The 27338-nt window shown below is 56.2% G+C and overlaps 1 protein-coding gene across 1 annotated transcript in view; it reads right to left on the bottom strand.

Annotated features, from left to right (window-relative positions):
* TTC7A (tetratricopeptide repeat domain 7A) overlaps window positions 1–27338 on the bottom strand; it is a 123242-nt gene that overhangs the window by 39215 nt on the left and 56689 nt on the right. The window contains exons 9-14 of the mRNA XM_082641995.1: window positions 18306–18443; window positions 16398–16481; window positions 12463–12567; window positions 3738–3855; window positions 2195–2252; window positions 927–999 (exon numbers count right to left, since the gene is read on the bottom strand). Coding sequence (XP_082498121.1) covers window positions 927–999; window positions 2195–2252; window positions 3738–3855; window positions 12463–12567; window positions 16398–16481; window positions 18306–18443 — 576 coding nt within the window. The remainder of the gene's footprint in view (window positions 1–926; window positions 1000–2194; window positions 2253–3737; window positions 3856–12462; window positions 12568–16397; window positions 16482–18305; window positions 18444–27338) is intronic.

The following is a 27338-nucleotide window of genomic DNA, read 5'->3' as shown; positions in this document are numbered from 1 at the left end:
AGCGCCTCAGGTGTCAAATGGGGCCACCGGCGCCCTCCTCATCGGACGCAGGGCTCGCCCAGGCCAGTGGGGGTACGGCAGCACCCTCGTCAGCCAGGCTGCCTGTCACCTGACCACGAGCAGATGGGGGCTCTGTGGACTCCTCTCCAACAGTCTGGAGCCCAGCCCGGGTCCCTGCTGGCTTGTCTGCAGTTCCTGAGTGGCCCAGCGTCCACGCTCGCCCAGTCAAAGCCACCGAGAGGTCCTGCTTCACACAGAGCACCAGCCTGAGGGGCATACGTGAAAGCAGAGGCTCTGAGGGGCCTGGGCGACGGGGGCTCTTGCTCGTTTCTGAAAGGCAACTGGCTGGGTGGGTTGCCCGGCTCACTCCCTGGACAGACCAGTGTCCTCTCGGCACCAACAGCTCAGCCTGGAGAAGGAAGGTGGGTCGGCCTGGAGAGCCATGTAGGTCGAAGGTGGTTGGTGGACAGCAGGTCCCCGTCAGCCCCCAGAGGCCGAGCCTGCCGGTGGCGTCCACAGGGTCAGAGGAAAGCTTTGGGTCACACGGAAACAGCTCCACGTGCCAGTCACTCTGCTCCTCCAGACCCCTGCGTAAAGCTCAACAGAAGGTGAGGACACGAGCAAATGTTTATTGTGGTCACCGGTCAACTTCTCAGGAGACGGACACATTGTAGGGGGAGTGAGGGCAGAGAATAACCCCTTCCTGTGCGCCCACCATGGGCCAGGGGCTTTGCCACATTAGCTGACTTAATCCTTACTAGGGCCCTCTGAGGTGGAGTATGAAGGTGCTGACATAGCAGACAAGGAAATAGAGGCTCAGAGAGGTCAAGTCACTTGCAAAGGGTCACACAGCTGATAAAGGCAGCGGAGCCCGGAGAAGATCAGCAGCCCCCAGAGACCTGGGTGTTAGAATTGTGAGGACTCACCTGGCGGACGAGGGCCAGCTGCAGGGAGACATAGAGGATGACCTGGGGGTCACCAGGCGCCAGCTGCTGGGCTCTGTGTGGGGCAAGGGAGCAGCAAGTCAGCCATCAAGGTCGACAACCAGTATGTGACGTGGGTCTCCAGCGTGCCTGCCCTCGCCCTGTGCTGGGTGCTGCAGGGCCAAATGTTGGAGATTCTGCCTGGGCCCGCTTTGGAGGGTGCCCCGCGGGAGACGACGGCTGGGGCAGAAAGCCCACGGGCAGCCCAAGGCAGGGGCAGTGGGTGCCGAGAGGGCTGGCTCTGGCTGAGGTGGGGGCCGTCTGGGAGGACAGGACTGGTGGGTGGGGGAAGCCCTCTCCTCCGGGCAGCTGTTGACCCGGCTGTGGCCTGGTACAGAGCCTGGAGTCTGCCCTCTCCGCTGCGCGACAGAAGGGAACAGGTCTCGGAGGATGTGGGGCTGGGATGGCCTCTCTGGGCAAGAAGTGCTGAGAATGAAGAGCCAGCGGGGGAGGGGAGGAGACGTCCCGTGATCCTGGGAGTTCAGAGGGGGTTTGCCAGGATGGGCCTCTCCTCCCTCCCTGGGCTCGAGAGCAGCCTGCCCCAGAGGGGAGTTCCCAGGAAGCTGGCATAGGGAGTCCAGGGCAGGCCCCTACCCAGCAGCCGCCATCCGTGCTCGGAGGGAGAAAGACACACGGGGCTCATGGGGAAGAGCCCTGCGATGGGCCAGAGGAAGGAAGGGGAGGGATGCGCAGTGGGTCCCTGGGCTGTGGTGGCGAGGAGGCTCGGCCAGGATGGGCCTGGAGAGGGAGGAGGGGCTGCCGCTGGGGGAGGGGCTTCTCTGCCGCCCCCTCCCTCCCTTCCTCCCTCCCTCCTGGACTCTGGGCTCCCAGGAAATCTCTGTGAGGACTTGGGGTAGGGGTCCTCACAGCCCTCAGGTTGCGGAGGGGCTGGGAGGAGGCAAACACTCTTTCTGAGTCCCTGCTCTACTTGCAGGTCACTGTGCAAGGTGCTTTCCTGCTACAGCTCGCGTCCGCTGAGCTCAGGGGGACGGGAGCTGAGCCTGGGGGGAGCTCTACTCATGTGGAAGGGCTCATCCCGCCCACCCAACCCCAAAGGCCTGTCCCTGCTTCCTGTGTGAGCTCTCAGAGCCTCTGTTAGCTGGTCAACAACATGGGGACGGAAACCTTTGCTCTGTCTACATCAGAGGGTCTCCTGAGAGAACCTGAGAACAAGCCACCTCGAACAACACTGTCATTCGGGCCTCCCTTACCTCTCCAGCGTCTGCAGTGCTTTCCGGTGCAATTCGTCTTGCTTGGATTTCAGAGTCGCTGCAGGAGACAGGATGGAGACGAAGCCATGAGGGGCTGCCGGAGGGGGGCCGACCCAGCTCTGTCCCACCCAGGGCACAGAGCTCTGCGGGGAGGGGCCCCACCGGGACCCCGTCTGGCAAATGCTCACACTCAAGCAGCTCCGGAATGGTGCCACCCTCTGCCCTGGTTACTGGGGGAAGGGGTGCAGGTGTCGCCCTGGTCCCAGCCTCCTGGCATGATTCTTGACACAATAGATCCTTGTACCCCTTTGCCTTCCTTGCCACCTGGGCCACACTGACCCTTCCAGAGGCCCAAGCCTCTAGGGAAAATTTACCACCTCTGTCCTGGCCACATGCCTCCCTGGGCTTCCTTACTGATGAGGTTTCTTCTTTTCTAACCATTCCAACAAATTTCAAGGGGACAATTCCATGGCATTAAGTACATTCGCCATTTTGTGCCACCATCACCACCATCCGTCTCCAGATCTTTCTTATCGTCCCTAACAGACTGTCTGCACCCACTGAACACTAACTCCCCTCCCACTAGGCCACCAGAAACCTCTATTATACTTTCCCCATGAGGCTTCTCAATTTAACCCAAACCGGGCACCTTTCTGGTAAATTGAATCATCTTTAAATGGGGTAGCACAGGCATTCAAAGCCTTAGCAGCACACTGAACCCCTGGGAAGCTTTAAAATGACTGTTGTCAGGCTCCAACCAGACCAGGTCAAGATGCTGCTGGCATGGATGGATGTCAGGGGTGCCCAGCTTATAAAGCAGTCCCGCTTCTAGAGGCTTAAAGGCACATGGAGGGTCTCTGGACTCTGACCGAGGGACTGATGACTCCCTCGCTTGACGAGTGTGTAGGGAGCCCAGGGTTCCTTATCAGAGCCTCACCGATGCCTTGAAGAGACAGTGATTACTGTCACTCAAGAACAAGGCACTGGCACGGCACCAGGATCTCACCCCTCTTCCTCCCCTCATCGTGCAAGTGCCAGCTGTTCTTACCTCTCGTTGTGTGGGGCCTCTGAAGCCTGCTCCCAGGGGCTGGCATTCAGGCGGTGTGGGTTGGAGCTGATTACTATTCCGGGTTTGGTCTGGGTGGGGGCCTATCACTCCCTTTCCCTCAAGCTGCAAGGATACAGAAGTAGGTGGCTGCCGATCCCTGGGGGAACACACAGCTGAGCTGGCGGGGTTGGGGACAGAACGCCAGACTCCAGGCGGCAAACCCACGCGCCAAGCACAAGTATTCACTAAACGCCTGCTGTGTACCCAGCTCTATGCCATGCACTGGGGGGGATTTAAAAGACCCCAGAAGATGACAGTGGTGCTGACGGTAAAGGTGAACCAGAAAGAAGACACTGTGTGGTCAAGGGCTGGAGGCGCATCACAGACGGCACAGCCACAGGAGTTCCAGGGGCAGAGGTCAGCGTGGGCTGTGCCAGGGGGCCATTAGGAGGCCTGAGTCACCCCGAGCAGAGGCTCCTAGGCCTCAGCACTCACCGTCGGTGGCCTGCAGGCTGTAGGTGAGACCCAGTGCCAGGTAGCCCTTGGAGAGGAACTCCCCGGCTTCCTCTCCGAGCTGGATCACCATCATGGCGAAGCGCTGTGCCTCCTGCAGCTGCAAAGAGGAGAGGCGCAGGTCACCGTGGAAGGCCACCATTCATAGTCGCCAGCCCGGGACCCTCAGAACTGCAATTCCTCGCGCCCGACCACAAAGGCCAGGCGCCTTCCCGAGGCCACACAGTCACTGAATGGAAGGAGAGCTGTTTCTTCCACCAGCACCAGCCTGGACCTTTTCCCCCACCCCGAGGCCTTGTGCTCAAGATCACGGGACGCCCCCTCTCACAGGGAAAGCTTCCCTTGCTCCAAGGATCCCAGCTCCCCGACAGCTGCTCTGCTGACAGCTCTCTGCTCACTGGGCAGGCCAGTCCGTGCCAGCTCCTTCCCTCACGCTGCCCATGCCTGTCCCTGCCCTGCTCGGCAGAGAGAGGGAAGCTGGGAGCCGCGGGCAGGCAGGGCTCGGGGACTGGGCCTCCGGGACACCGCCAACCCTGCAGAGCGGGCAGGACACCACGCTGGCTCCGGCTGAGGGCTTGCTCCCTGACACCGGGAGCTCTAACTTTTCAGGGGAAAAAGGCCTGAGGTTGTTTTTGTCCTGAAAGCAGGAGGGACTGTTCTAGTTGGAAGGGGACCAACTGGCTCAGGTCACGTGTGCACACATCACACACAACATGTGACACGGAGAGAGGGGCACGCAGGCAGCCCTCTGGGGCACCCACGGCAGGCAGGCCTGTTGGGAGGCAGCGAACAGCTGGGGGCCTCAGCTGTGCCCATTCAGGGCCCACAGGCCTCCCAGAGGTCCCTTCCCTCCTACCCACCCAGGAATGTCATCTGCCCATGTGCCTGCTGTGGCAGTGTCACCAAGAACAACTGGTACCGCCCTCACCAAGGGGCTGAATGATTCATACCCACAGCCCCACTGCTGCCCAGGTGTCAGGGCCCCCTTGTGTGGAACATCTCCCCTCCCCCATCCGGAGGGGCCCACAAAGTGAAGCTGGGTTCTGGCACCCCAGCCAGTGAGCCCGCACTCTGCTCCCGTCCCTGCTCAGGCCCACCCCACCCAGCAGGAGAGGGACAGCTCTGTGCATCTTGTGGCCTGACCACTGGCCACAGCTGGGGGCACTGGTGGACTCTCCGTCCTTGGAGTACGAGGGGACCCTGAGATAGAGGCCATTCGCCGTGGGGAGGCGAGTTGGGCTGAGGTCACCATTTGGGCACAGCCACGGTGAGCTATGTGCAGGAAAAAGGCTGATGCAGCAGAGAACCCGCTGAACAGAGGGGATAAAACCCTCAAACTACAGGAGAGGCAGTGCAGGTGAGGTGACAGCCCAGAGAGAGACGGTGGAAGGGGGGCTGAACCCCAGCGGCCTGGCCGCCACCCCTGACAAATGCCGACAACGGCAGCTCTCTAGCCCCCTTGTGGTAGAGCTCAAGCTGCCAGCCTGGGTAGTGGGCCACCTCCAGGTTGGTGGGCTGGTCACCGAAAGGACATGGGAGTCTGGGGAGCTGCGCCTGTAACACCATCAGGCCTGAGGGGCAGGCAGCAGCTCAGTAAACCCCACAGCTGCCCGCTGCCCAGTGCCCGCTGGCCGGGCGGACCCAAGTCTGTAGATGCGGAGATCTGTCCCCTGGAGCACGTGGCCCAGCAGGGCTCAGGAGAGCTGCGGGGCCCTGAAGTCAGAGCCAGGCTGAGCGAAAAGCACAGGACAAGCCCTGCGACACAGGCTCGGCCCAACAGACATGGGGCCTTGAGCAAGTCACTTCAGTTCTACGTCCCAAAGGGCCTTATCTGCAAAATGGAGAGCTGGACCCCCTCCCACAATGTAACTACTCCTCCCTACAAACCTCCACTGAGGCTTCTGCAGCACCAGGCTCTAGGCTGGGCCTGGCTGGGGAGGCCCAATGACACGGGGGCAGGATGCCCGGATGAGCACGCACAGAATCCCTAAGGAGGGAGAGATCCCACAGGACAAGGTGGCTCTTAATTAAGGCTCCACTGTATGGTGCTGGCCTGGGGCCACGGGAGCTCCCCAGGAGCAGGCAACCTCCTGGCGGGGGTTGTCCAAGGAGGCCTTGTGCAGAGGGCGGGCAGGAGGCACCAGGGGAGGGGTAAGTCTCCTTGTTAATATCCCTACTGCTGGTGCAGCTGGTCTCCCACGCTGTCTTTAGGCATCATTATGCCCCATTCAAACAGGAGCGAGCTTTTTTATAAACCACCGAGTACGAATTATAAATAGAATTCAGAAACCCCCTGCACTCCATGTGTATACACTCTTCTCACGGCCATGGCCTTCTCCTCAGCAAATGCCAGCTTCTATCTCCTGCAACCCATGTAGAGAGGGTGCCAGGAACAAAGCTCAGCCATGATTGGCAAACAGGGAAAAGTTACTCTCCAATTTATATATATCATATTCTGGATTAATAAAGCTCACCATCCTTTAGCTTTAAAAAGTGACAACGTACATCCTTAGCTTGTCCAACTTGTGGTCCCCTCTGACCCCAGGTTAGTAGCTGTCCTTGGCCAGTACTTGCCAGCCTTGCCCACATAGTTTAAAATGGTCTTTAAGTGTGGGGTCAGCATCTGTCTCAAATCAAACCCACAAGGCTTCAATGTACCATTTTGTTACATGGCCGACACCATTTTGATTTCTCTTACCTACCACAAAACAGTTTTTTGCATGTGGAGTCATGTGATTATGAACAAAAAGAAGTATTATCAATTCTATTAAGTATGATAATATACAATATGATAACATACAGTATTAATATATTTATACGTGGGTGCTCTAACTAGCTAGCAAAAGGGAAAAAATCACATCAAAAATCAATAAAAAACCCCAATATGTATTTTAAATATAAAATATATATTAAAAAATATGTACATAATGCACAATTCCTGTTCATCTAAGACAGGAGTGGGAATCCTAAAGCCCTTGAAAATATGGCTTTGCCACCTTTGTTCTGAAGTATGATAATCCCACCTAAATCCAGAGTCAGCACCATGGCCCATGGGTAAATTTTCCATGCAGAGAGCAGGACGGCCTAGCAGCTTAGAACACAAGCTCTGGGGCCAGGCTTCCTGGGCTCAAATCCTGGCATGGCTATTTACTGTGTGACCTTGGGCAAGTCACTTCACTTTGCTGTGCCTCGGTTCCCTCTTCTGTAAAATGAGGATAACGGGTGTGTGTCTCACAGGGTTGTGGGGAGGACCGAATGAAATAAAGACATAATGAATGCTCAGAACAGTGCTTGAATAAACATAAACTACTATTATTATTATTGGTTGTGATTTTAGATCTATAGTTAATCTTCCAGAATTTTTTTAAGTCTCAGCCTAATACATGTGGCAAGTGCCATCTGAATAGAGTCCCTGTTGCCTAAAGCTACATGAGCTCACTGACAAATTAGGAAGTGGCATCAAAGACCCTCCTGAAATCCAGAGAGGGGGCACCACTGTCTGCCTTTTGTCTCTGGCCTGACCCTTCGTCTCAGATAAAGAACAACTCTACACAAGGACAGCGGAGTCTCCCTGTGCAGTCAGCCGCGCCAGGTCGGTCAACCTCTCTGTCCCGTGGTCTGGGACACACATACGTGTAACCACCCCCCTACCCGGTCACAATACTCACCTCTACTGTGGGTAATACACTCGGATATTTTCTATGCTATTCTCTGATTGTCTATTTCTTTTTTTGAAAAAGTTCTATTTCACAATCCACTAATGGGTCTCAACCTACAATGTGAAAAGTAAATTGCTGATTGATCCACCCAGCGCCTGCCCATCTACAACCACCCAGCCGTCTAGTACCTCACCTGCCCTTTCCAATCTCCACATACTTCCTCCTGTGGCCTCCAAAGTTAACAGCTAATGGCTCTGGAGTTGTGCCGCTGCTTCTGCAAGATTTGCTCGGGTTACAGCACTGGGACCTCCTTGCTCATCAAAATACTTCTAGGGTGAGGGGTTTCCAAAGCTTTCAACCATTCTCCTACACTGCTTTTTAATACCTCCTTTCCTGTGGAGGCCATGTAACTGTCACAAAACCCAAGTGGAGATCCTCTCTCTCTGCCTCCCTTGCAGTTCTAGAGCAGTTGGGTGCCCACCTGGCGTGTCATAGCACGGCAGCCACTTGATGGAATGGGTGTCTTACAGCTTAGGTTCTGAGGCACAGGGTGCTTAGGGGACCTATCCAAGGTCACTGGCTGATAAGTGAGAGAACTAAATTTCCAACCCAGGTCTTCTGAGTCTACATTTGGATCTTTCTGAGCTGCCTGATTCACGGCTGCCCTCTGTGGGTCTTCATTTTCCTTTTGGGAAAAGGATGCATCGAAGGATGTAACGTTTTGACCCTTTGCTTTTGCTCTCTGTAAGTACGGAAAGCGTTCCCACGCCTTTCCAAGTTCCTGCATCTCTCCAGTTCTCCTCATCTGGTCCCCACACAGAGAGGCTCCTGGCTTGTACACTCTGCTCCGGCTCAGGCTGCCTGGTTCATCTCGCAGTGGGCCAAAGACCTTGTACCCCTGGAATCTTCACCTCTTCTTCCCTCCCCGGGAACCAGAGAAAGGTCATTTCTGAGCCCCCAGAGCTCTGCTTAAACAGCACCTCCGGTTTCTATTTAGTTGCTTCCCATAGGATCCAGGACCTGTTGTTATCTGCTCTACTGAAAATGCACTTTTTTCTTCCTGGAAGGAACAGGTACTCTTCCTAATTTCCACAAGCTCGTGGCAGGAGAGCTGGCATTCTTTCTGGCCTCCTGAACACTTAATCCATCTTCCTGGCCCTCCCCATCCCTGAATCTCAAAAATGAAGGCAAAACACAAAGGCGCATCCTTCCTGAGAGTCTGCTATTTTGAAGGGGCTGTCACAGGGATGGCTGCCATTTACCAGGTACCTCCCACATGCTAAATAAGCAGGGACACTGCTCAGCTCTGGTAGTCAGAGCCACCCTGTAACGGTGGATGTGACTGTTTCCAGGTTACTGATGCGGCACAGAGAGGGTAAGTTACTTACCCAAAGTCACACAGCTAGGAATCTGAACCCTATCCTCTCAGCCTCCAAAGCCTGCGCTCTTTCCACTATCCCATCCCACCCCCTTAGGGGAAGAGGCCGAGGGACAGCACCACAGACCTTTCCAAAGATGAGCATGGCCTGCTTTTCCATTCCACAACCTCCTCTCCTCCTGTGTGTGACACACAGGCACACCCCCATCTCCTATCCTCCTAGAAAAGTTTTAACTTTTTTAATTAAATGAATTTGAACTAGTTGTGTTTGGAAGGATGTGAAAAAATATTTACAGCTCCCTGTTCTCCTGCCCCAGATAACTGGCTGGGGACCCCGGCAAGATGCTGGTCATGCTGAGGCAGGGGCCTGCCCCACTGCTGTCACTGGGTCAGAGCCTGGGACGCCCTCCCCCACCGAGGCAAGCCTCAGGCTAAGCAGCGGGGCCAGTGCTCTCAACCCCAGGGCAGCCAGCATGGGCCCATGCAGGCACCTCTGCCCAGGCCCCTCCTCACCCACCCTCACCCAGGGGCAACCTTGATCTCAGACCCAGACCCAGTCTGGAGCATCCTACACTGGCTCTGGGCATAAGGAGAGGATGCGGGGATAGCAGGTGCTCCACCTCTGGGCACACGGCCACCTGGTCCTCTTTCACCCAGCACAACTCATTTTTCCAGTGTCCCAGTTTCAGCCTCCCTTCCTGCAACCCGGGCCAAACTGTTTATCCCCAGATCTCAGGCCCCTGCTCATGGGGCTTGGCTGGGCAATGGCTGGGCCTGCTGGGGGCTGAGGTGAGCCAGGACAGCTGTGAAGGCAGGAGGCGGAGGTGGCATCAGTCGCCTTGCAGTATCTGTGCCCCGTTATAAGCACCAGCACCCCTCTGCCCGCCTGTCAGACCCATTCTTCCTGCTCTCGGCCCTGAGGACAGAGAGTGCTGGGCTGCCCCTCTCCTGGCCTCCTAGGAGAATAGGCTGCCCTGGGCCACCTACAGCCTGCTCTCAGCCCAGCGCCAACCCCGGGAGCCAGGGAGAACCGGGAGCCAGGGAGAACCGGGAGCCAGGGAGAACCGGAAGCCAGATGTAGACTTCCCACACCTGTCTCTCGTGGACTGCTGAAGCAGGTGTTATTCTGTATTTCTGAACACCTACTATGTGCAGGGTTCTTTGTGGGAGAGAAGGGCTGAGGGTGTGAGAAACAGTAAGTGAAGAAGCTCCCCGTTTAGATAGAAAGGCAAGTACCAAACAAGACAGAATTCCTCGACAAGTGATTGTGCTCATGGGCAAGTAGGATCCATCCAGTAGGCACTAGGCATTACCTCTGGTCTAGGGTTTCAAGAAAGAAGAGAGTGAGTTCCTGCCTTCAAGAAACACACATGCAACAAAAAATGCAATGCCTTGTGCTAAGTGTCCAAGGCAGGTAGGGAGGCACAGAAGGTTTTGTTTAGGGCAGGGAAGGCTGCCTGGAGCCCACCCTCAGCCCTCCAGCAGGACCACGCTCTAGCCTGCATCCGAGTTAAACCCTGGCTCAAACCAGCCCCCAAACCCAAATAAACTTCTCCACTGAGGTTAAACAACTCACCCTCCTCCCCAATTCTGAGGTTGAGTCTGCATGTTTAAGTTTCCTTTTGGGCATTTCTATTTATGTTGTCATTGATTACTTTGCTCCTAACTCATCTGTTTTCCATTTGGACTGATTGGATCCTAATTTTATTACCATGTAATCTGAATGCACATAATCACTGTAATTATGCTGCTGAGGGAAACAGCTCCTCCGCTGCGGGAAGACCTACATTTAGGGTTTCCCAGCAAGGGCGGCCATTGGCTGGGTGGACCCACAGCCAACTCAAGAGCTGGCAGCCCTTGGGAGCACAGATGCCCTCCCCGCCCCATCCCTTGGGCTTCATCCCAGGGATGCACTTGAGGCCCCTCTCAGGAGCCCTGGGAACACACAGGGGTGTGAGCCACCGGTCGGCGAGCCCACCCTCTGCTGCCTCCGGCTCACGCCACCACCCACTGCTGCAATGTGCTCAGACTGGGTCCCCACTCTGCTGGCACCCACATCTCAACGGCACCCTACCCTCTAGGGTGTAAGACGCTAACAGTCTCCCTAAAAACACTTGGGGGACGAGTTTCCCCACTAATCATGCGGCTGAGGAAAGCAAGCTGTGATGGAAGGGCCCGCCACTGGCCCACCTCGGAGCCCAGTCCACGGCCTCCTCCTCCTGGAAGCCTCCCTGACCTGTTCAGCCCTCTCCATACTTTATGTCATTTACGCCACATGAGGAACAGTGAAACTCTTACCCACCTCATCATGATGCCCCTTCCAAATGCTTAGAGCCTATTATAGATCAGTCTTATAGAAAAACATCATAAAGCCTGGGGCCAAAAGCCATGTTTTTCCCTCCCCCATCATCCACAGTCGTTTGGGGCCAAGGCAGGGCCATGTGTGCATATCATACATGGGGACCTGAGGACCAGGGAACAGAGGGAAAGGTGCTGCTTCCTCCCCCCTCCACCAATCGTGCGAGGGAGTCAGTCCCTGCAGCAGAGGGGTGATGAGGCCCGCTGGGCGGTGAGGCAGGGACCCCTCGGAGAGGGTCCTCAGGACAACTGGTGGAGTCTCCCTTCCCAGGACTGGAGGAGTTGGAGGGGCTGCTAATTCTGAAGTGCCTGCTGCAGGCACCTGGAGCCTGGCCCCTTTGCCTTGGAACAAGCTGGGCACCCGACAGCGAGGGTAGGCTGGGGTGTCACGACATCAGGAAGGGGAGGACCACGTATGGGAGAAGCTCCCCCTTTGGGAGACGCTGGGCCAATGAAGGAACTGGGCTTATTTAGCCTGAAGAGAGGAGATGTGGGTGGGGCTGACAGCCAACACATGGGAGAGATGCTGCACTGTTCTATGTCACTCAAGAGGGTGGAAATAGGACCTCCCCTGACATCAGGAGGCTGATGTGGACCTGAGGAAGCCAGGAATGTAGGCAAGGGAGCTCCCAGCGGGAGGAGACACCCGTGGAGAGGCCCCGCCGCTAGATCCCCCAGGCTGGGAGCAGCAGCCCAGGGAGCCTGGTGGAGGGGAGCACCAAGGCGAGGCCTGGGCTCTGGGTTCCGGGCCCAGGGCTCTTTGCTCACTCCCCCTGCTGACCTCCTCGAGGTAAAGTGCTGCTGGGCAGAGGGCACACATCGAGCTCATCTTTAGTTCAGCCGCCTCAGCAGAGTGGTAAGCAGGCAGCTGAGCACAAAGCAGGGACCAGGGGGCTGGAGCCCAGAGGAAGGAGGGGGCTGACAGAGAGGCCACCTTCCCATTGGCCCAGAGCTGGTTCTGACTCCAAATGGTGCGTTGGCCCAGGTAACTCCAAGGTCCTGCCCGCTGCCCCTGCTGCTGGGCAGGCGGGGGGCACCCCAACTTTTGACTCCACATTTGGCTCCCTGGAGACATTCAAGGCTGAACCACAAACCTGACACCATCCTGAGTTGGGGATGGAGGCTGGAGTTTTCTCAGAAGCCGTTCTCCACCCCCCTCTCTCCTCCAGGCCTGCCCGCCTCGAAGCCCCCCATGCTCCCCCACCCCTTACACACACAGCGAGGTGCGCACACGATCACCTGGCGCCCACCTGCCACCATCCTCCCACAGGAAGCCGCCAGGACCTGGGCCCTGACCCCGTAGCTCACTCACCCAGTGTAGGGACCCTATGCAGAGCTTGGCGGCCATCAGGGGCACCGTGGGGTCCGAGGGTCGCAGCTTCACGCACTCCCGCAGCAGCGACACGGCATAGGATGACTGCAGGAGAAAGGGTGGGCAACACAGTCACTTGCAGCCCTGGGCTGTGGCAGACTGGGTGCCTCATGCCCACAGTGGGGGCAGCTCCCAAACAGCCAGCCCCGGCTCTGCGCCCCGTTCCTCCCAAGTCAGGAAGAGGCCCAGTGGGAGAAGCCCAGGCGGTGGTGGCAGGCAAGTCCCCCCTGGGTCTCAGTTTCCTTATCTGGAGAATGAAGGCTGTGACCCTTGCCCAGAAGTGATGTGATAAGAGCTAAGGTGACAACAGAGGGAAGCTCTTCAAAAGGAATTCAAATGTGAACCACAGAAATTTTAGAGGTAGAAGGAATTCTCTCAGACCCCTGAGTTCAACACCCTCAGTTTATAGGTGGCAAGATGAGGATAAGCCCACATGGGGACTGGAGGCAGGACCGGTGGTGGGGAGTGTGGGGAGCATAAAGGCCGGCAGATAAGCAGCAGGAGAGAAGCCATGGAGACGGGGCCACACTAGACGTGCTGAGGATGGCCAAGTGCGGAAGGTCTGCAAAACCCGGCCCACAGGCCAAATCTGGCCCTCCGCCTGCTTTTGTAAATAAAGTTTTATTGGAACTTGGCCACGTTCATTCATGTGGATATTGCCTATGGCTGCTTTCGTGATGCAAAGGCAGAGTGGAGTAGTTCCCACGGAGACTGTTTGGCCCGCAAAGTCAAAAATGTTTACTCTCTGACGCTTTACAGAAAGCGTGCTGACCCCTGTTCTAACTGCTTTATAAATATGAAGTCATTTGCTTTTCACAGCTCTCCTATGAGGTAGGTTGCTGTGTCCCTATTTACAGATGAGGAAACTGAAATGCAGAGAAGTTAAATACTGTGTTTGAAGCCACACTGCCCCTAAGTGGCTGAGCTGGGGTTTGAGCAGTCTGGCTCTAAGCTTGTAACCACTGCCCTATGCTGCCTCTGTGGTGACTACCTTGGCCGGAGAGGAGGCCTCTCTCTCCCTGCTCTACACACACACACACACGCACGCACGCACGCACGCACGCACGCACACACACACACACACACGGCGAGTGCGTGTAACTACAATTGCCACAAGCTGGGCCCTTCAGTGGGCCAAGCTCCCCACCGTTAGTTAGCTCTCATCCTCCCCAGCCACTCCAGACCCCCGCTGGGGAAATGCGGGATCTAGAGGACTCTCCTGTCCACAGCACAGTGTGGACTGGCTGATGGAGACCTGGGGCCCCACTGGCCTGTGTCCACTCTGGACCCCTGCCTTTCTCTAGCTCCCTTTCCTTTCCCCCTGAGAAAGGAGAGCTTTTCTCAGCCCCAAGCATGGGGCTGGGGGATGCGGGGTCACTGCATGGAGGGGGGAAGAGGCCATGGCTCTTGCCTGTCAGGTGCCCACAGAAAGGCCGGGGAGAGAGGACAAAGTCCCCACCACACTGCTCTCTCATGAAAGAAGAGGGTATGAGACGAAGAGGGTGTCAGCACATGACCAGCTGGGAGGCTGCGGGGGAGGGAGGTACCCGGCCTGGGCTGGGGCGAGGGAGGCCGGTGAGGGGCTCAGCAAGAGCTGCCAGGCCATCCCCCTCTCCGGAGACCCCCTCCTGTGCAGGTCGCTCCCAGCTCCCTCGGCGCGGCCCCCTCTGCCCACACACTCCGGCAGGCCTGCCCCCTCCCTGGCTGCTGACCTCTGCATCCCTGAAACACGGGCTGCTCTAACCCTGACCCTCCACGTCCCACCCCACCCAGACCACAAAACACTGCTATTTAAGGAGCCATCTGAGGACTCCACAGTCGGAGCTGCCGGCTCTTTTTTTCTTTTTTTGTCATTCTGGTTACCTAGCAACGCAGCCGCTGTGACTGCCGAGGAGACCAAGAGGAGTGACCTAAATCATGCCATGGAACTCCTCCTCTCTTCCTGCAGGTGGAGGTGCCAGATATATTGATATCTGCTCAGCCTCACCTTCTGCGCACAATCGCAGGTACAGAACCTTGATTCCCACCTTAGGCTCTTGGCAAAGGCGAGGTCTGGCCACGCTTCCGATGGCTGCCTGAGCCAACCCGGCAGACTGATCCGGTGTGCAGGGTTCCTGAGGGGCGGGGGTGGAGAGTGCGCTTCCAGAACGATCTCCTGCTGCACTGAATGCAGGGGTGGGTGTAACCCAGCCTGTGGGGCCTCACGCATGAGGAACTCACTGATCACCCCAACTTCCTGCCTGTAAGGCCATTCTCGTATCCACCTTGATGGTCTGGGAAGGAGCCGGGCCAGGACACCAGCTCCCCGGATCTTGGGGTATGCCAGGCTGCATCTGGACCTCTCTGAGCCTGGCTCTTCTCAGTAAGGAGGTTGAAGACCCTGTAATGTGACACCTTTTCCTGAGACTGGGGGGGCTTCCAGGAGCACCCCCAGAAATTAAAGATAACTTCTGAGCACAGTGCACTCTTCTGAGGAGGGGTCACCACTTCCCTCAGCATCTCAAAGGGGTCCATGACTCACAGAAGGGTGAGAACCTGGCCCTGGGCCTCTTGGACCATACTCACTATTACAAGACTAGAGGCTCTTTCTCTGTTCCCTGGAGGTGGGAAGAAGCTGTCGCATCCCACTGCAAGCTGTCTGCCCAGGCTCCATACGAGCTCCAGCACCTCGCCACCCCGAGGGCCTCGCCTGATCTGTGTTCTGAACTCTGAGCCTCGACAAGGCCCTGCGGAGTGCAGAGCCAGGGTACGTCATGTCATGACTTCAGGAGGCTCGGGGAGGTGGCCAGTGTGATGGGGGAAGGGGAAGAGGTCTGGGAAGACAAATGCCGGGCAAGGAAAGGGGGGTGCAGAGGAGGCTCCCACTCGATTCTCGGCGTCACCTCTCCGGGCCCTTCCCACCTGTCAGGCTGCAGCACCTGCCTTTCTTGCCCTTTCCTGCCAGGACCTGGCCACCCTCCACTCATGGAGGAGCTGCTGGCAAGGCCGGGAGGGCCCTCCTCGGAGATGGCTGCGGGGCTAGAAACGGCAGGTGGCGCAGATGGGGCGGGGCGGTGGGGGGGCAGGGAGGAATCCCCTCAGCCCCACAAATGGGCTCCGGGTGTTACAGCTCTTGGAACCATCTGCGAGCTCATGCCTCCTTACTTCCTGCCTTCGTAGCATCCTCAGCCCCAACACCCTCGGCGCCCAGCTCCGGAAAGGTTTTCCTTTCATGTCACTGCTGAGAATAGCGGCTTATGTAAGTGTGATTCTCATGGGAAGGAAAACCAGTGGGTGCTGGGGCAGGGCTTGGCGGGTGGAGAGCAAACGCAGCTCTGGAAACTGGAATAAGGTCAGCCCTGAGCCGAGCAGGGTTCCTCCTGACCACCCCCGGCCACGCCCTCCTCTCCTCGAAGCGCTCCCTCCACACTCCCTGGGCAGGGAGGGGGGGGGTGCCCTGCTCGCTCCTAGGTGAGTTCCGGATGTCCTTTCCTGATGCCACGCTCCCTCCTGGGCAGGAAGAGAGCTGCAGCCCAAACGGAACAATGTTCCCCTCGCCTGGAACCCACGTCCATGCCTGCCTCAGGCAGTCACACCAACTCACAGGCGGAAATGCTACGATGCCCCAGGTGTGCACATATCCTCAGAGAAAAGCATCCACAGACACACCTGCCTACCTGGCACAGTCGTAACTCACAGGTAGGCACCAGATGCACACAGGGGTCTGTGTGTGACCCTTCATGCCCCTTGTTCCCTGGAGATTAAAATCAGCTGCTGGACAATATTTCTGAATCACTTCCCCGCCCTCCACCCACCTCTGGGAAGGACTAGAGGAGAGCAGACCACCCTCCCCGCCAAGGGTGAGTGTACAACCCCCAGCACACCCTGGGTCTTACCTTCCCACAAGCCACCATGGAGAGGGCCACTTGGTACCAAAGGTGAAATTCTCCAAATGCAAACCTCATGGCTCGCTCCAGGCACTGGGGAGAGGGAGACGGTCAGTACTTCCCCTCCAGGGGTCCTCCCCACACCAGCCCACCGCATGCCCTTCCAGGGGAATCTCTGCCCAAGTCACTTCCCGCAGGAGGTCGCCAGAGCTCATACTTGGTTCCTGTCGGAAAACTCCAGGGGTAACCTGTCTCTGCCACTTGCATGCTGTGTGACCTTGTGCAAGTCTCTCACCCTCTCTGGCCCTCGGTTCCCACCTCCATATCATGTGAACACCTCACAAGGGCGATGGTGAAAAGCAAATGAGATTGGTTAAAGTGCTTTCAAAATGTAAACATCAAATAAAAATAATAACAGCTGACAATTCTTCTTACTATGGTGCCTGGCACCATACTCAGCTTTCTACGTGTATTAACTCATTTACTCTTCCCAACAACCCAGTGAAGCGGGTTCTCTAATTACCCCCCACTTCACAGATGAAGAAGCTGAAGCTTAGTAAACGACTTGCCACAGTCATAGGGCCAGTGTCAGACATACTGACTCTAAAGCCTGTGCATAAAACGCTGCCCAAATGTACAGGCTTCCTTCTGCTCTTCTCTACGACCACCGAGAAAAACCCTCTGTTCCCTGGCCACTCTGATCCTGGGTCACTCCAAGTCAGGGGCTGCCTGTGAGATCTGACAGTCACCATCAGAAGTGGTTCCAGGTGATGGAGGCAGAAGCCAGCATTCGAGGCCAGGATTCACTGTGTGGCCATGGTCAGGCGGGTGGGGGACAGAGGTGAGGGGTACAGGACCACACAGCAGGTACTTTCAGAGCTTGGTGGCCTGGGTCCCCCCGTGCTGGCTCAACTGCACCCCCTGCACCATCCTGGGCAGAAACCCACCTCTCTGGGCCTCGCCTTCCTCACTGGTGAACTTGAGAGACCACTTATCCCCCCACGTTAAAGAAGGTATTTTCTGGAAGCACCTCGCACAGTGCCTTGGTGTGAGCAAGGGCTCAGCAGGCGTGACCGCCCCTCCTCGGGAGGGCTCCTCGGGAGCCCTCCCAAACACGTGCAAAGAGAATCTGCCACCTAGAGGGCCACCTGTACAAGGAGCCAAGGGCCCCCAAGCCACCCTTGATCCCAGCCTGGATCTGAAAGCTCAAAAATGTGCGCAAGCCATTCGCACTGTGGGGAGGGGGCGGGAGAGAGCGGCAGCTCTGTGCTCCTGGTCCCCACATCCTGGAGAGGGACCACCCTCTGGGCCCAGCCCATGGAGCACTGCCCCAGCACTGTTTACCCAGTACAGTGGGCGTGCTCTGTCTAGCCAGGGTGGGAGGGGGATCCAGGCTCCCGACCACACCCAGCTCAGAACCCTGCCAGGACAGGTAGTCACAAAACACCAGCATCACCTCTGGGGGAAACTGAGGGGTGGATAATTTTTCTCTTGTGCTTCTCTATACAACACCATGCGTTCTTTCACAAAAAACACATGAAAATATCTGTAAAACAGGGCTTCCCTGGTGGCGCAGTGGTTGAGAGTCCGCCTGCCGATGAAGGGGACACGGGTTCGTGCCCTGGTCCGGGAAGATCCCACGTGCCGTGGAGCGGCTGGGCCCGTGAGCCATGGCCGCTGAGCCTGCGCGTCCGGAGCCTGTGCTCCGCAACAGGAGAGGCCACAACAGTGAGAGGCCCGCGTACCACAAAAAAAAAAAAAAAAAAAAATCTGTAAAACAAACAAACAAAAACCACCCTGCCAGGAGAAGGGTAGCCCTCTCGGCACTGGAAATAAGACAGTCCCCAGCTGGGTCTCCCAAGAACAGAGCTGTACCCCTTGGTGGAGGCAGGGGAGGGGCAGTGGAGGAGGCTGTACCTCGGAGAGCATGACGTACTGGCCCCTCCTGCCCAGCGTGATGCTCAGGAGGTCGTAGATGGCCGCAGCATTCCGCAGGCTCACTGCCCGGTCCTCCTCCTGCTCCGGTGCCCGGCTCAGCACCACATCCCGAGTAGCCTGTGGGGAGACACGGTTTAGGAAGGAGCAAGGACAGAAAATGAGCAGGTGCCTGTCCCCCCCACAGGGCCCCAGCCTCTGAGGCCCAGTGACCGTCACCCTTTCGCCGCTGACCCAGGCCACACTCCTAGAACCAGCCAGAGCCTTTCCCCACCCCCAAGACAGAGAGCAAACCCTCCACCCACAGCCCAGGCTGGGGTAAGACAGCAGTCCTGAGGGCCCACGCTGCTGACCTTCAGTGTTTTATTCTGCAGTCAAACCTACAGAAAAGCCACAAGAACGGTACCACAGCAGTAACCCAACGGTTAACACTGACCACCCAGCGTTGGCACTCTAATAATAGCAGTAGTGGTGGGAGTAGTCAGTTAAGGCAACTTGGCACTTCACCCCTAAAGAAAAGAGGACATTCTTTCTATAACCACAACAGGAATGCCAAGTTCAAGAAGCGGAACACCGTTATTTCTATTCCCTAATACCAGCTCATATCCAGATTTCGCCGCCTGTCCCACTGATGGCCTTTCTGGTAGAGTCATCGTGCCAGGATCCAATCCAGGATTGGTGCCATGTCTCTCGTGCCTTTCATGGGAAGAGTCCTGCAGCCCTTGCCTGGCTCCAGGATACTGGCATTATTGAGGGTACAGGCCAGCTGTTCTGGGGGACAGCTCCTTGTGTGTTTGTAACCGTCCACTCACAGAAAGAGCTTCAGATAGTATCTGGAACTGACTAGATCAGGGGGGCGGCTCTGCAGCTTGACTCACAGGACGGGCGTTTGGGCTGTGGCCCCTCTGTGCCCTCTTCTCTTCCTCTGAAGGCCCCCCAAGTCCCTCTGATAAGGAACCTCACACCTCCTTCCCATCACCCCTGCGTCCAGCCCAGATCTATCCCTGACTCCTTCTGACTATGGAACCCTCCTCTCTGTCCCTCCTCAAAACCCGGGGTCTCTGTGCTTGGCATCTGGCACTCAGGAGTCCAGTAGCTCAGAGATGCCTGGGCGGGGCAGGGTTTGCTGCTCAGGGAGGGGAGGGGTGAGGGAAAACGTGCTTTAGGAGTGGGCGATTCTGTACGATCTGCAGGGGGGAACTCTGTATCACCCCATCAGGGTGAAATCTCCCCATCAGGAACTGGGGACCCTCTTGTTCTGTGGCCTGTAGTCCCACCCTCTCTTGTACACTCACACCCTGGGGACAGCACTCAGGCTCGGGAGTAGATAAACAGGAGTCACGGGGATCCCCCGCAGGGTGGGGACCAGGCTGGGGATGCTCTGGGGCCCCCATGTCTCCTACACACAGACACACACACAGAGGGCTGTGCCTGAGCTGAAGCGAAGCTGGGTTCTGGCCAGACGCCCCCACTGGCTGCTCCCAGCATCCTCTCCTCTCCTGCCTCTTCTCCCCTCTGCCAAAGGGGTCTCTTCCCAGCATCCCCCTCCGTCTGCAGAAGAGGCTGAATCCCCTTCCATGAGTTGGGACTTGCCCTCCTCTACTTCCCCACAAAGGACTGCAGATCCAAGAACTTGGCTTTTTGACAGAATAAAAAGGACCTGCTGACTCTTAAAACCCAGATCCCCACTGGTCAGGTTCAAACAATGCGTCCACAGGTGGTCCTCACAACCTTCTTCCGGGCAGGACTACTATCCCCTCCTCCAGGTCAGGGGCTGAGGCTCCCAGGGGTGATGACTGCAGAGGGAGAAGCTCAACAGCCTTTGGACTGTAGGCTCTGGATGTGTCCTACCGTGCAGGCCTGAAGCACATTCCCATAGAGGCTTCTGGAAGCCAAAATGCCTATAAGACCCAAGGATGTGACTCACCCAGGGGGGCATTTCAGTAAGGCAGGCCAGTGGCCAGGGGTCCTGATGGCTGCCCTTCTAGGCACAATAGGCAAGGGCTGCCCACCGCCCCGACGGGCATGGACCTGCCCCAGGAGAGGGTGCCGGGGATGCCAGGATATCCCCAGAAAGGCTGAGCACCAGTGCCAGCCTGGTAAACAAGAGCTGACGGTCAGGTGCCAAAGGGTTAAGGAAGAGGAATGGAGAGGAGAAGTGCCAGAGAAATCCCCCTCCTTCCTGGTGATATCCACCCACACAGGCAGCAACAGGAAGAGAGAAGAGATTCTAAGGAGAGCCATGGCAGGAACTATTACACCGAGAAGCACAAAACTCGCTCTGCGCCTGGCCGTGGACCTCCCCACTCCTCCACCTCCAGCAACGCCCCAGCTCTCGCCGCCCTGGGTGGGCCCCGGAGAGGCGGCCCCCACCAGGCAGCAATGGGGGTGGGGTCGGGGGCAGGAGGTCAGGGAATGAGAGGATGGGAGGCACAGTCTCTGCACTCAGGGAGGGGCTATGGAAACGGGACGCAGCAGCAGTCCACAACGAACACAGTGAGTGGATCTGACCTAGAACTCTGGTGGGAGAGAGAGGTCCTGATGGAAGGCTGCCTGCAGGGGTGGCCTTCCTGCAGGACACATCCAGGATCGGGGACCCACCCATGCAGACTAATCTCAGGCAGGGGGTGGTGAGCAGTGAGCTCTGGTCGGCCTATCCTCCAGGTGCAGCCCCTGCCAGACCCCCACTCCCAACTCCCCTCCTTTCTGTGGCTGCCATGAGACCCTGCCCACTTGGCCAGCTTCCTCCACTAGCTCCCAAGTCCTTCCCTGCAGGAAGGACTCCCTTCCCTCTCCTCACCGAGGCCCATCTTTGTCCCATCTGTCAGCGTGGATGCCTTCTGGCTCCTCAAACTCAATTCAAGGATCCCTTCCTTCTGCTGCCACTGTCCCCGACTTACCTCAGCAGGCAAGGCTGCCCCCCCCATCCTCTCCCAACCCTGGGAACATACCCGGGCCCCTGCACACCCCACTGGCTCATGGGTTCTCGGGGATGCATCTCGCTCATCTCGAGCCTCCCAGCCCCAGCACAGGCCTGCACACAGCATTCTCAAGTGACATTAGAAAGAGAAGGATCTCTGGGCCTGGTGTGGAAACTTCCTCCTGTTGTCCTAGACCTTGACCTTTAAAAGAACAGCGTCTCTGAATGTGGTGCCTGGTGGGAGGGAGGCATGGATTGGATTTCCAGCTCTGGGCAAGCATTAGGTCAGAAGGACAGGAACAGAAGAGGGGCTCACAGCAGCATCTCCTCTGCCTGGGGACTGCCCCCCAACACACAGACAGTGGGGAAGTTATCTTCTCGCGGGTCCTCAGGACTTGGCACTTGCGCCAAGAGGGAAGCGTGGGTCCCCAAAGGAAAGCCAAAAGCAGAAGTTTGCCGAGTGGTTGCTATGGCTTTGGGGCAGGGCCGCAATGAATTGCTCCAGTGCTTGCAGGGCAGCTGGGCAGCCTGTGTACGTTAACCATGCAACAGGGTGGGGTGGGGAGAACTGGGGCAGGAAAAAAAGAAGCCTCGGCGGGGCTGGCAACAGGGTAGAAACTCACGTGCAGCTCAGGGGCCAGAGCAGGCCTCAGGGCACAGGGCCTCAGACCCTCTGGGGGCTTCAAGTCCCCACCTAGGGCACCCCAGGTGTCCCATTCCCTCCTCTGCTGCACTCACCTCCCTCAGGCCACATAATGCTCCCAGCTCCATCAGCAGCCTGCCTTGAACTAGTCCCAGTCACACTCTTTCCCTTCCACCATTTAAATGTCCTCACATGGAAATCCTCCAGATCAGATGCAGTGAGAGACATGAATCATGCAGAAACTAAATGGTATTCTCACCACCACACTCCTTACTGGTTTTGGGATAATGGCAGGCTATTCTCCTCTGTTTTCCCCTGCAAAACCCCCAGGCCCCCCACCTCTGGAGGTGCCCTGCCCTTATTTAATCCATGCATTTAATCCCAGGCAGGGCTAAGCAGCTGTCCCTGAGACAAGCTCCTAGCCTTGGACCCTCTGCTGTCCTCCCAGGGGCAGTCTCCCCAGACTAAGGGACATTCACCCCAGGCCTCCAGCAGGTCAGAGGAGGAAAAGCCAAAGAAACGTGGTCCTCCACACCTCCCCATCATCCAGTGTGACCCACTTGTGGTCTTTGGACACGTATCCATGAAGCAAATATGGGGCCTTAAGAAAACGCCCACAAGGGCATCGCCATTCCCCGAGCTGGGGCAGCCCACGTGACACCTCAGGCAAGATGGTTCTTGCTCAAATAGCCATCCCTCATGTGTGTGCCATGCATTTTAGGAACTGAATCATCACTGCCATGATCCCACAGTAACCCCACGGAGGGGCAGGATGAAACTGCTGATGCCCCCTTTGCAGGCAGGGAAACTGAGCCCCAGAGGGTGTACTAACATGTGCGGGGTCTCCAGGAATTAAGGCTGAACCTCCAATAGCCAGTCCAGGATGGCTTCTGCTGCCCTGAGCACCTGCTGCCTCGTGGGCTCCTCTGCCATCCCTGGTCCCCACCCTCTGCTGGCTGCAGGGCTACAGACAGCACTGACCTTCAGTTCGCCCAGCCCTGTTTCTCCTGATCCTGGACAAAAGCAGGGTAGGAGAAGGAAAGGGAACTAACTTGTAGAGCACTTTGTAAGTGGTATCTCATAATGCTGACAACAACCATCTCCCGTTCTACTGTCCTATTTTACAGATGAGAAAACCGAGGCCCAGAGAGACCAGGGAGGCTCCTCAAGGCATACAGATAGGGGGTTTAGGACCCAGATTAGAACCTAGACATTCTGACTTCACCCCTGGCTCTTCCCCTGCCTCCAGGTGCTTCCAAGGAAGTGTCTACTAGCCCCACCCATGCCATCAGAGGCCCTCAGATGTCTCTGCTTAGGGAAGCACCAAAGCAAAACACAGGCTGGACTTTCTCAGTCAGGCCTCAGGTGCTGCTTCTCTGCAGAGAACAAGCTCCTTGGACCACGTCAGTCCTGTTCTCAGAGACAACCTCTCTGCTGGCCAAGGACCCAGCCTCAGGGCCTGCTGCTCACCTCCCTCAACAATAGCCCCAGAAAGGAGTCTCCTGGTGGCATCAGTGCCTGGCCCCTGCCCCTCCTCCCTGGAGGACGGCAGCACGTTCTGCTCGTGCTGTCACCCCCGCTGGCAGACATCATCACCACCGGCTCTCGAGCCGCCAGTCCACAGAGCCAAGAAATAACATGCTCTGTGCCGTGTCCCATCTACACAGCGACCCCGGCCAGGCCCCCGCCAGCCCACGTTCCTGCGCATCGGGCTCCTACAGCAGAAATCTTCCTGCCAACGACGGCGCGAGGATCTCCCACCTCCACTGCTCCAAGGGTTCTGAGCTGGCAGCATTAACAGACCCTTTCCGCTTGCAGCCTTCAGCACAGCAGGGCCTCGTGTCAGAGCAAACCAGGCGCCAGAAGCTGGAACAATCTGTGCTCATCTGCTGAGTCCCAAATGGAATCAAGCCCAAGAAGCGTTTTTGTTTTGGTTTTTTTTTTAACCAAACAGTATCCTCAAACCAATTTTTCTCCCAACCAGACCTGAATCTAAATGTTTTCTAAAATTAATGACTCAGAACCAGGTAGTCATCAGGATAAAACGAATACATGTTCAACACCCACAATGTACCAGGCACCTTCGTGCTCATTTTCTTACTTCATCCACCCAGTTTCTGCAAGAGAGACCTTATTAGCCCCATTTTACAGAAAACTGAGGATCAGGGAGGTAAGAGACTTGCCCAGGCTACACAGGTTGTGAACGGCCAATTCAAGATTCAAATCACTGGATGCCTGATGTTGGGCATGGATGGCAGTTAGTTTGTTAACCTGCAGGATCCCAGGCCCCAGGGGCTTACTGCCCCCCCATCTCAACCCAAGCCTCTGTGTCCTTTCAGCTCCCAAAAAGCCTGACACCAGCAGCAGCTTCTCCCCCAGCTGAACGAAACAGGGGCTCGAGGATTCAATTTGCTCTAACACATATTTTTATGCCTTAGATCAAGATTTGAGAAATGGCAGAGTCCTGTACCTCCTGGTTACCCAACTGAGAAAATCAGGCTGATTTTGACACAGGTTCTTTCAAAAACTAGTCAGAAAGAGAAAAACAAATACCGTATGCTAACACATATATATAGAATCTAAAAAAAAAAAAAAGTTTTTGAAGAAACTAAGGGCCGGACAGGACTAAAGACACAGATGTAGAGGATGGACTTGAGGACACGGGGAGGGGGAAGGGTAAGCTGGGACGAAGTCAGAGAGGGGCATGGACATATATACACTACCAAATGTAAAACAGATAGCTAGTGGGAAGCAGCCGCATAGCACAGGGAGATCAGCTCGGTGTTTTGTGTCCAACTAGAGAGGTAGGACAGCGAGGGTGGGAGGGAGACGCAAGAGGGAGGGCATATAGGGATGTATGTATAGATATAGCTGATACACTTTGTTATACAGCAGAAACTAACACACCATTGTAGAGCAATTATATTCCAATAAAGGTGTTAAAAAAAAAAAAAAACAACTAGAATATGCATTTGAGGTTCAGCAGACTGAGATAATTCCTTCTGATTTGGGGACCCGGATTTCCTCCGTGTCCCCAGACACGTGTTCCACTGGGTAGGGAGACGCCTGGGACGAGTGCTGTGATTTAACTATTCTTCATTCTACCCCCAGTGCTGGGCACAGCCCAGCACACTGTCGCTGCTCAAACAAGACTGGATGGTGGAGAGATGAGTAGGTGGGTGGCTGGATGGGTAGGTGGATGGGCATTTTTAAGTGTCCTTTTGGTCCTGAAAACTCAAAACTGAGTCCAAAACACAAATCTCCTTTAGCAAGTTATAACTCATGTCCCTTGCGTTTCTGTGAAAGCATTTGTTAAGGTTTCTATTTACCTCTTGAAAGACAAGGTCTGCCCGATTCATTCTGATCACACTCAGCCCAAAACAAAAACCATACTTCAGGTACCCAGACCCCATGCAGCCTACTCCTCTGAGTTGCAAACCACAAAATAGGGGTGGACGCGCTCAGGAAACCTGCAACACCCTTTCCTGGAGCAGCTAGCTCTGGCAACCCTGCAAGTGGAGAGCTGTGATGATTATGCCTCCTGGGCTGGTCGTGCCGGAATAGCTGTTACTGCGGCATAAAGAATTCTGCAGGGGTTAGGAGAACCCAAGGAACAGCCAAGGCGGCTGCTGCTTCTAGAGGTTTCTCCCTATCATCTGTAGCCAAACCCAGCCAGTATTAAAGGGAGATGAGGAAAACCCTGCTGGTACAGGGGCCGGGCTGAGCCTCAGGGGTCAGCTGAAGGGTCAGAGCAGGAGCCTGGCGCCCACATCTGATGGAGAATGTGACCTGCAGGAAAGGAGGGGGTAAAATAAGGGTAAGTGAGAAGTCAGAGGCGGTCTGGTCACTCCGAGAAACGGCGCGGAGCCACAGTGGCCAGATCCGGATCTCAGGTGGAAAGCCCTCAATAGATGAGACACCAAAGCTACGTCCATCGCCAACGTCCTCCCCCAAATACCTGAAGCTTCTAGATGTGTGAAAGACTGGGTGTGAGCAGGAGGAAACCAACCAGCCAGCCCTGGAAGAGTGCCTCCTCCCAGCTACAGCACACTCGGCGTCTGAGCACTTCTGCTGCTGTGCAGGCCACAGGGAAGTCCCACGACACCCGCCTGGCCAGCCGGCCTGGATCCCCTGAGTCGTCGGTGGAGGCCAGCCGGCCACATACCCTCTTGAAAGAGCTGCTTAGAGGGAAACCACCTTGGCTCCAAGTATGGGTCACCTTTTAGTAAAAGGCCATTCTCGACTTTGAGATATACGGGCAGCTTGAGGGTTTGGGGGGAATAACTTTAATGGAAAGGCACCTCAGCTCTGGTTCTGGGCACCCAGATCAAGCCGTGGCCACAGAAAATACTTAGGGAGACAGAGCCCAGCCTCTATCCCTGCCAGGGATCAAAATGCTGACCATTCTCACACAGACAGCCAAGGCCTTCCTTGTTTACAAAGCCCTCCCCAAGCTCTGTCGCACTTGATCCTCAAAGTTACCCCTTGACCCTTTGACAGATGAGAAAACCAAGACTTAGAGCAGTCAGTGAATCACAGACGTGATCTGAATCAAGGCTGCAAGGATTATTCGTATGTAACCTTGACCAAGACATGTACCTGTCCTGGACCTTACTTTTCTCACCTGTAAGATGGGAACATATTAGTATTAGACTGAATCATATGAAGCTTATTTTTCAAACCGCTCAACACAACGCCTACCTAGATGAGATAATCAGCTTGGAATCTGGCAGAGAAAGGACCTAAGAAACGTTCCCATTTTCACCTTTTTACTTCCCACCTGCGGACAACACTGTAACCGTCAGCATAGGAAAGTGACAATAACGACCTGTGTTTCCCGAGACAGGTGAGTTCTGTGCAGTCACACCTGATGGTGTAGGTGCTGAGATGGCTGAGGTGTGTGAAGGGGGTAGGGAGAGGATACTGGTCTATGGCTGAGGTTCCATAATTAAAAACTGGGGTTCAGTCTGTGAGAAGTACACTGTTCTCCCATGAAAATCAGATCTGGCACTTGGTACCTCTACCTCCACATTGGGCTAACCAGATAGATGTCCCCACCCAGCAGCAACCACCTAACCTCCACACAAGCATGCACCGTGCAAACCTTTCAGGACCATGTCCCGGCCAGTTTGTCCTCGGGATCCAAATATCCACGCCCCTTCCCCGGCACTCTTGGATCCGAATGGACCCCGCCTGGCTGGGGAAGGATACACTCTCTCACCCCCGAGTCCAGTGTCCCTCTTCCTGTCTACTTGCTGGGGGACCTGCTCAGCCAGAGGCAACCCACTGACCAGAGTTCTCTAAACAAACCCTGGCATCACACAGTCCCAGGTTTCCAAAGGGACGTTTGTTTCTGGCTATTTGGGGACCCAGTTTCTTAAACTCCACTTTCACACACTGCTCTCAGATGCATCATTTTAAAAAACCTAGTTCTCAACCCGGGGGTCCCCAG

Source organism: Mesoplodon mirus (assembly GCF_964341445.2).
Source record: "Mesoplodon mirus genome assembly, chromosome: 14".
NCBI lineage: Eukaryota > Metazoa > Chordata > Mammalia > Artiodactyla > Ziphiidae > Mesoplodon > Mesoplodon mirus.
This window is presented reverse-complemented; position numbering and strand designations above follow the sequence as displayed.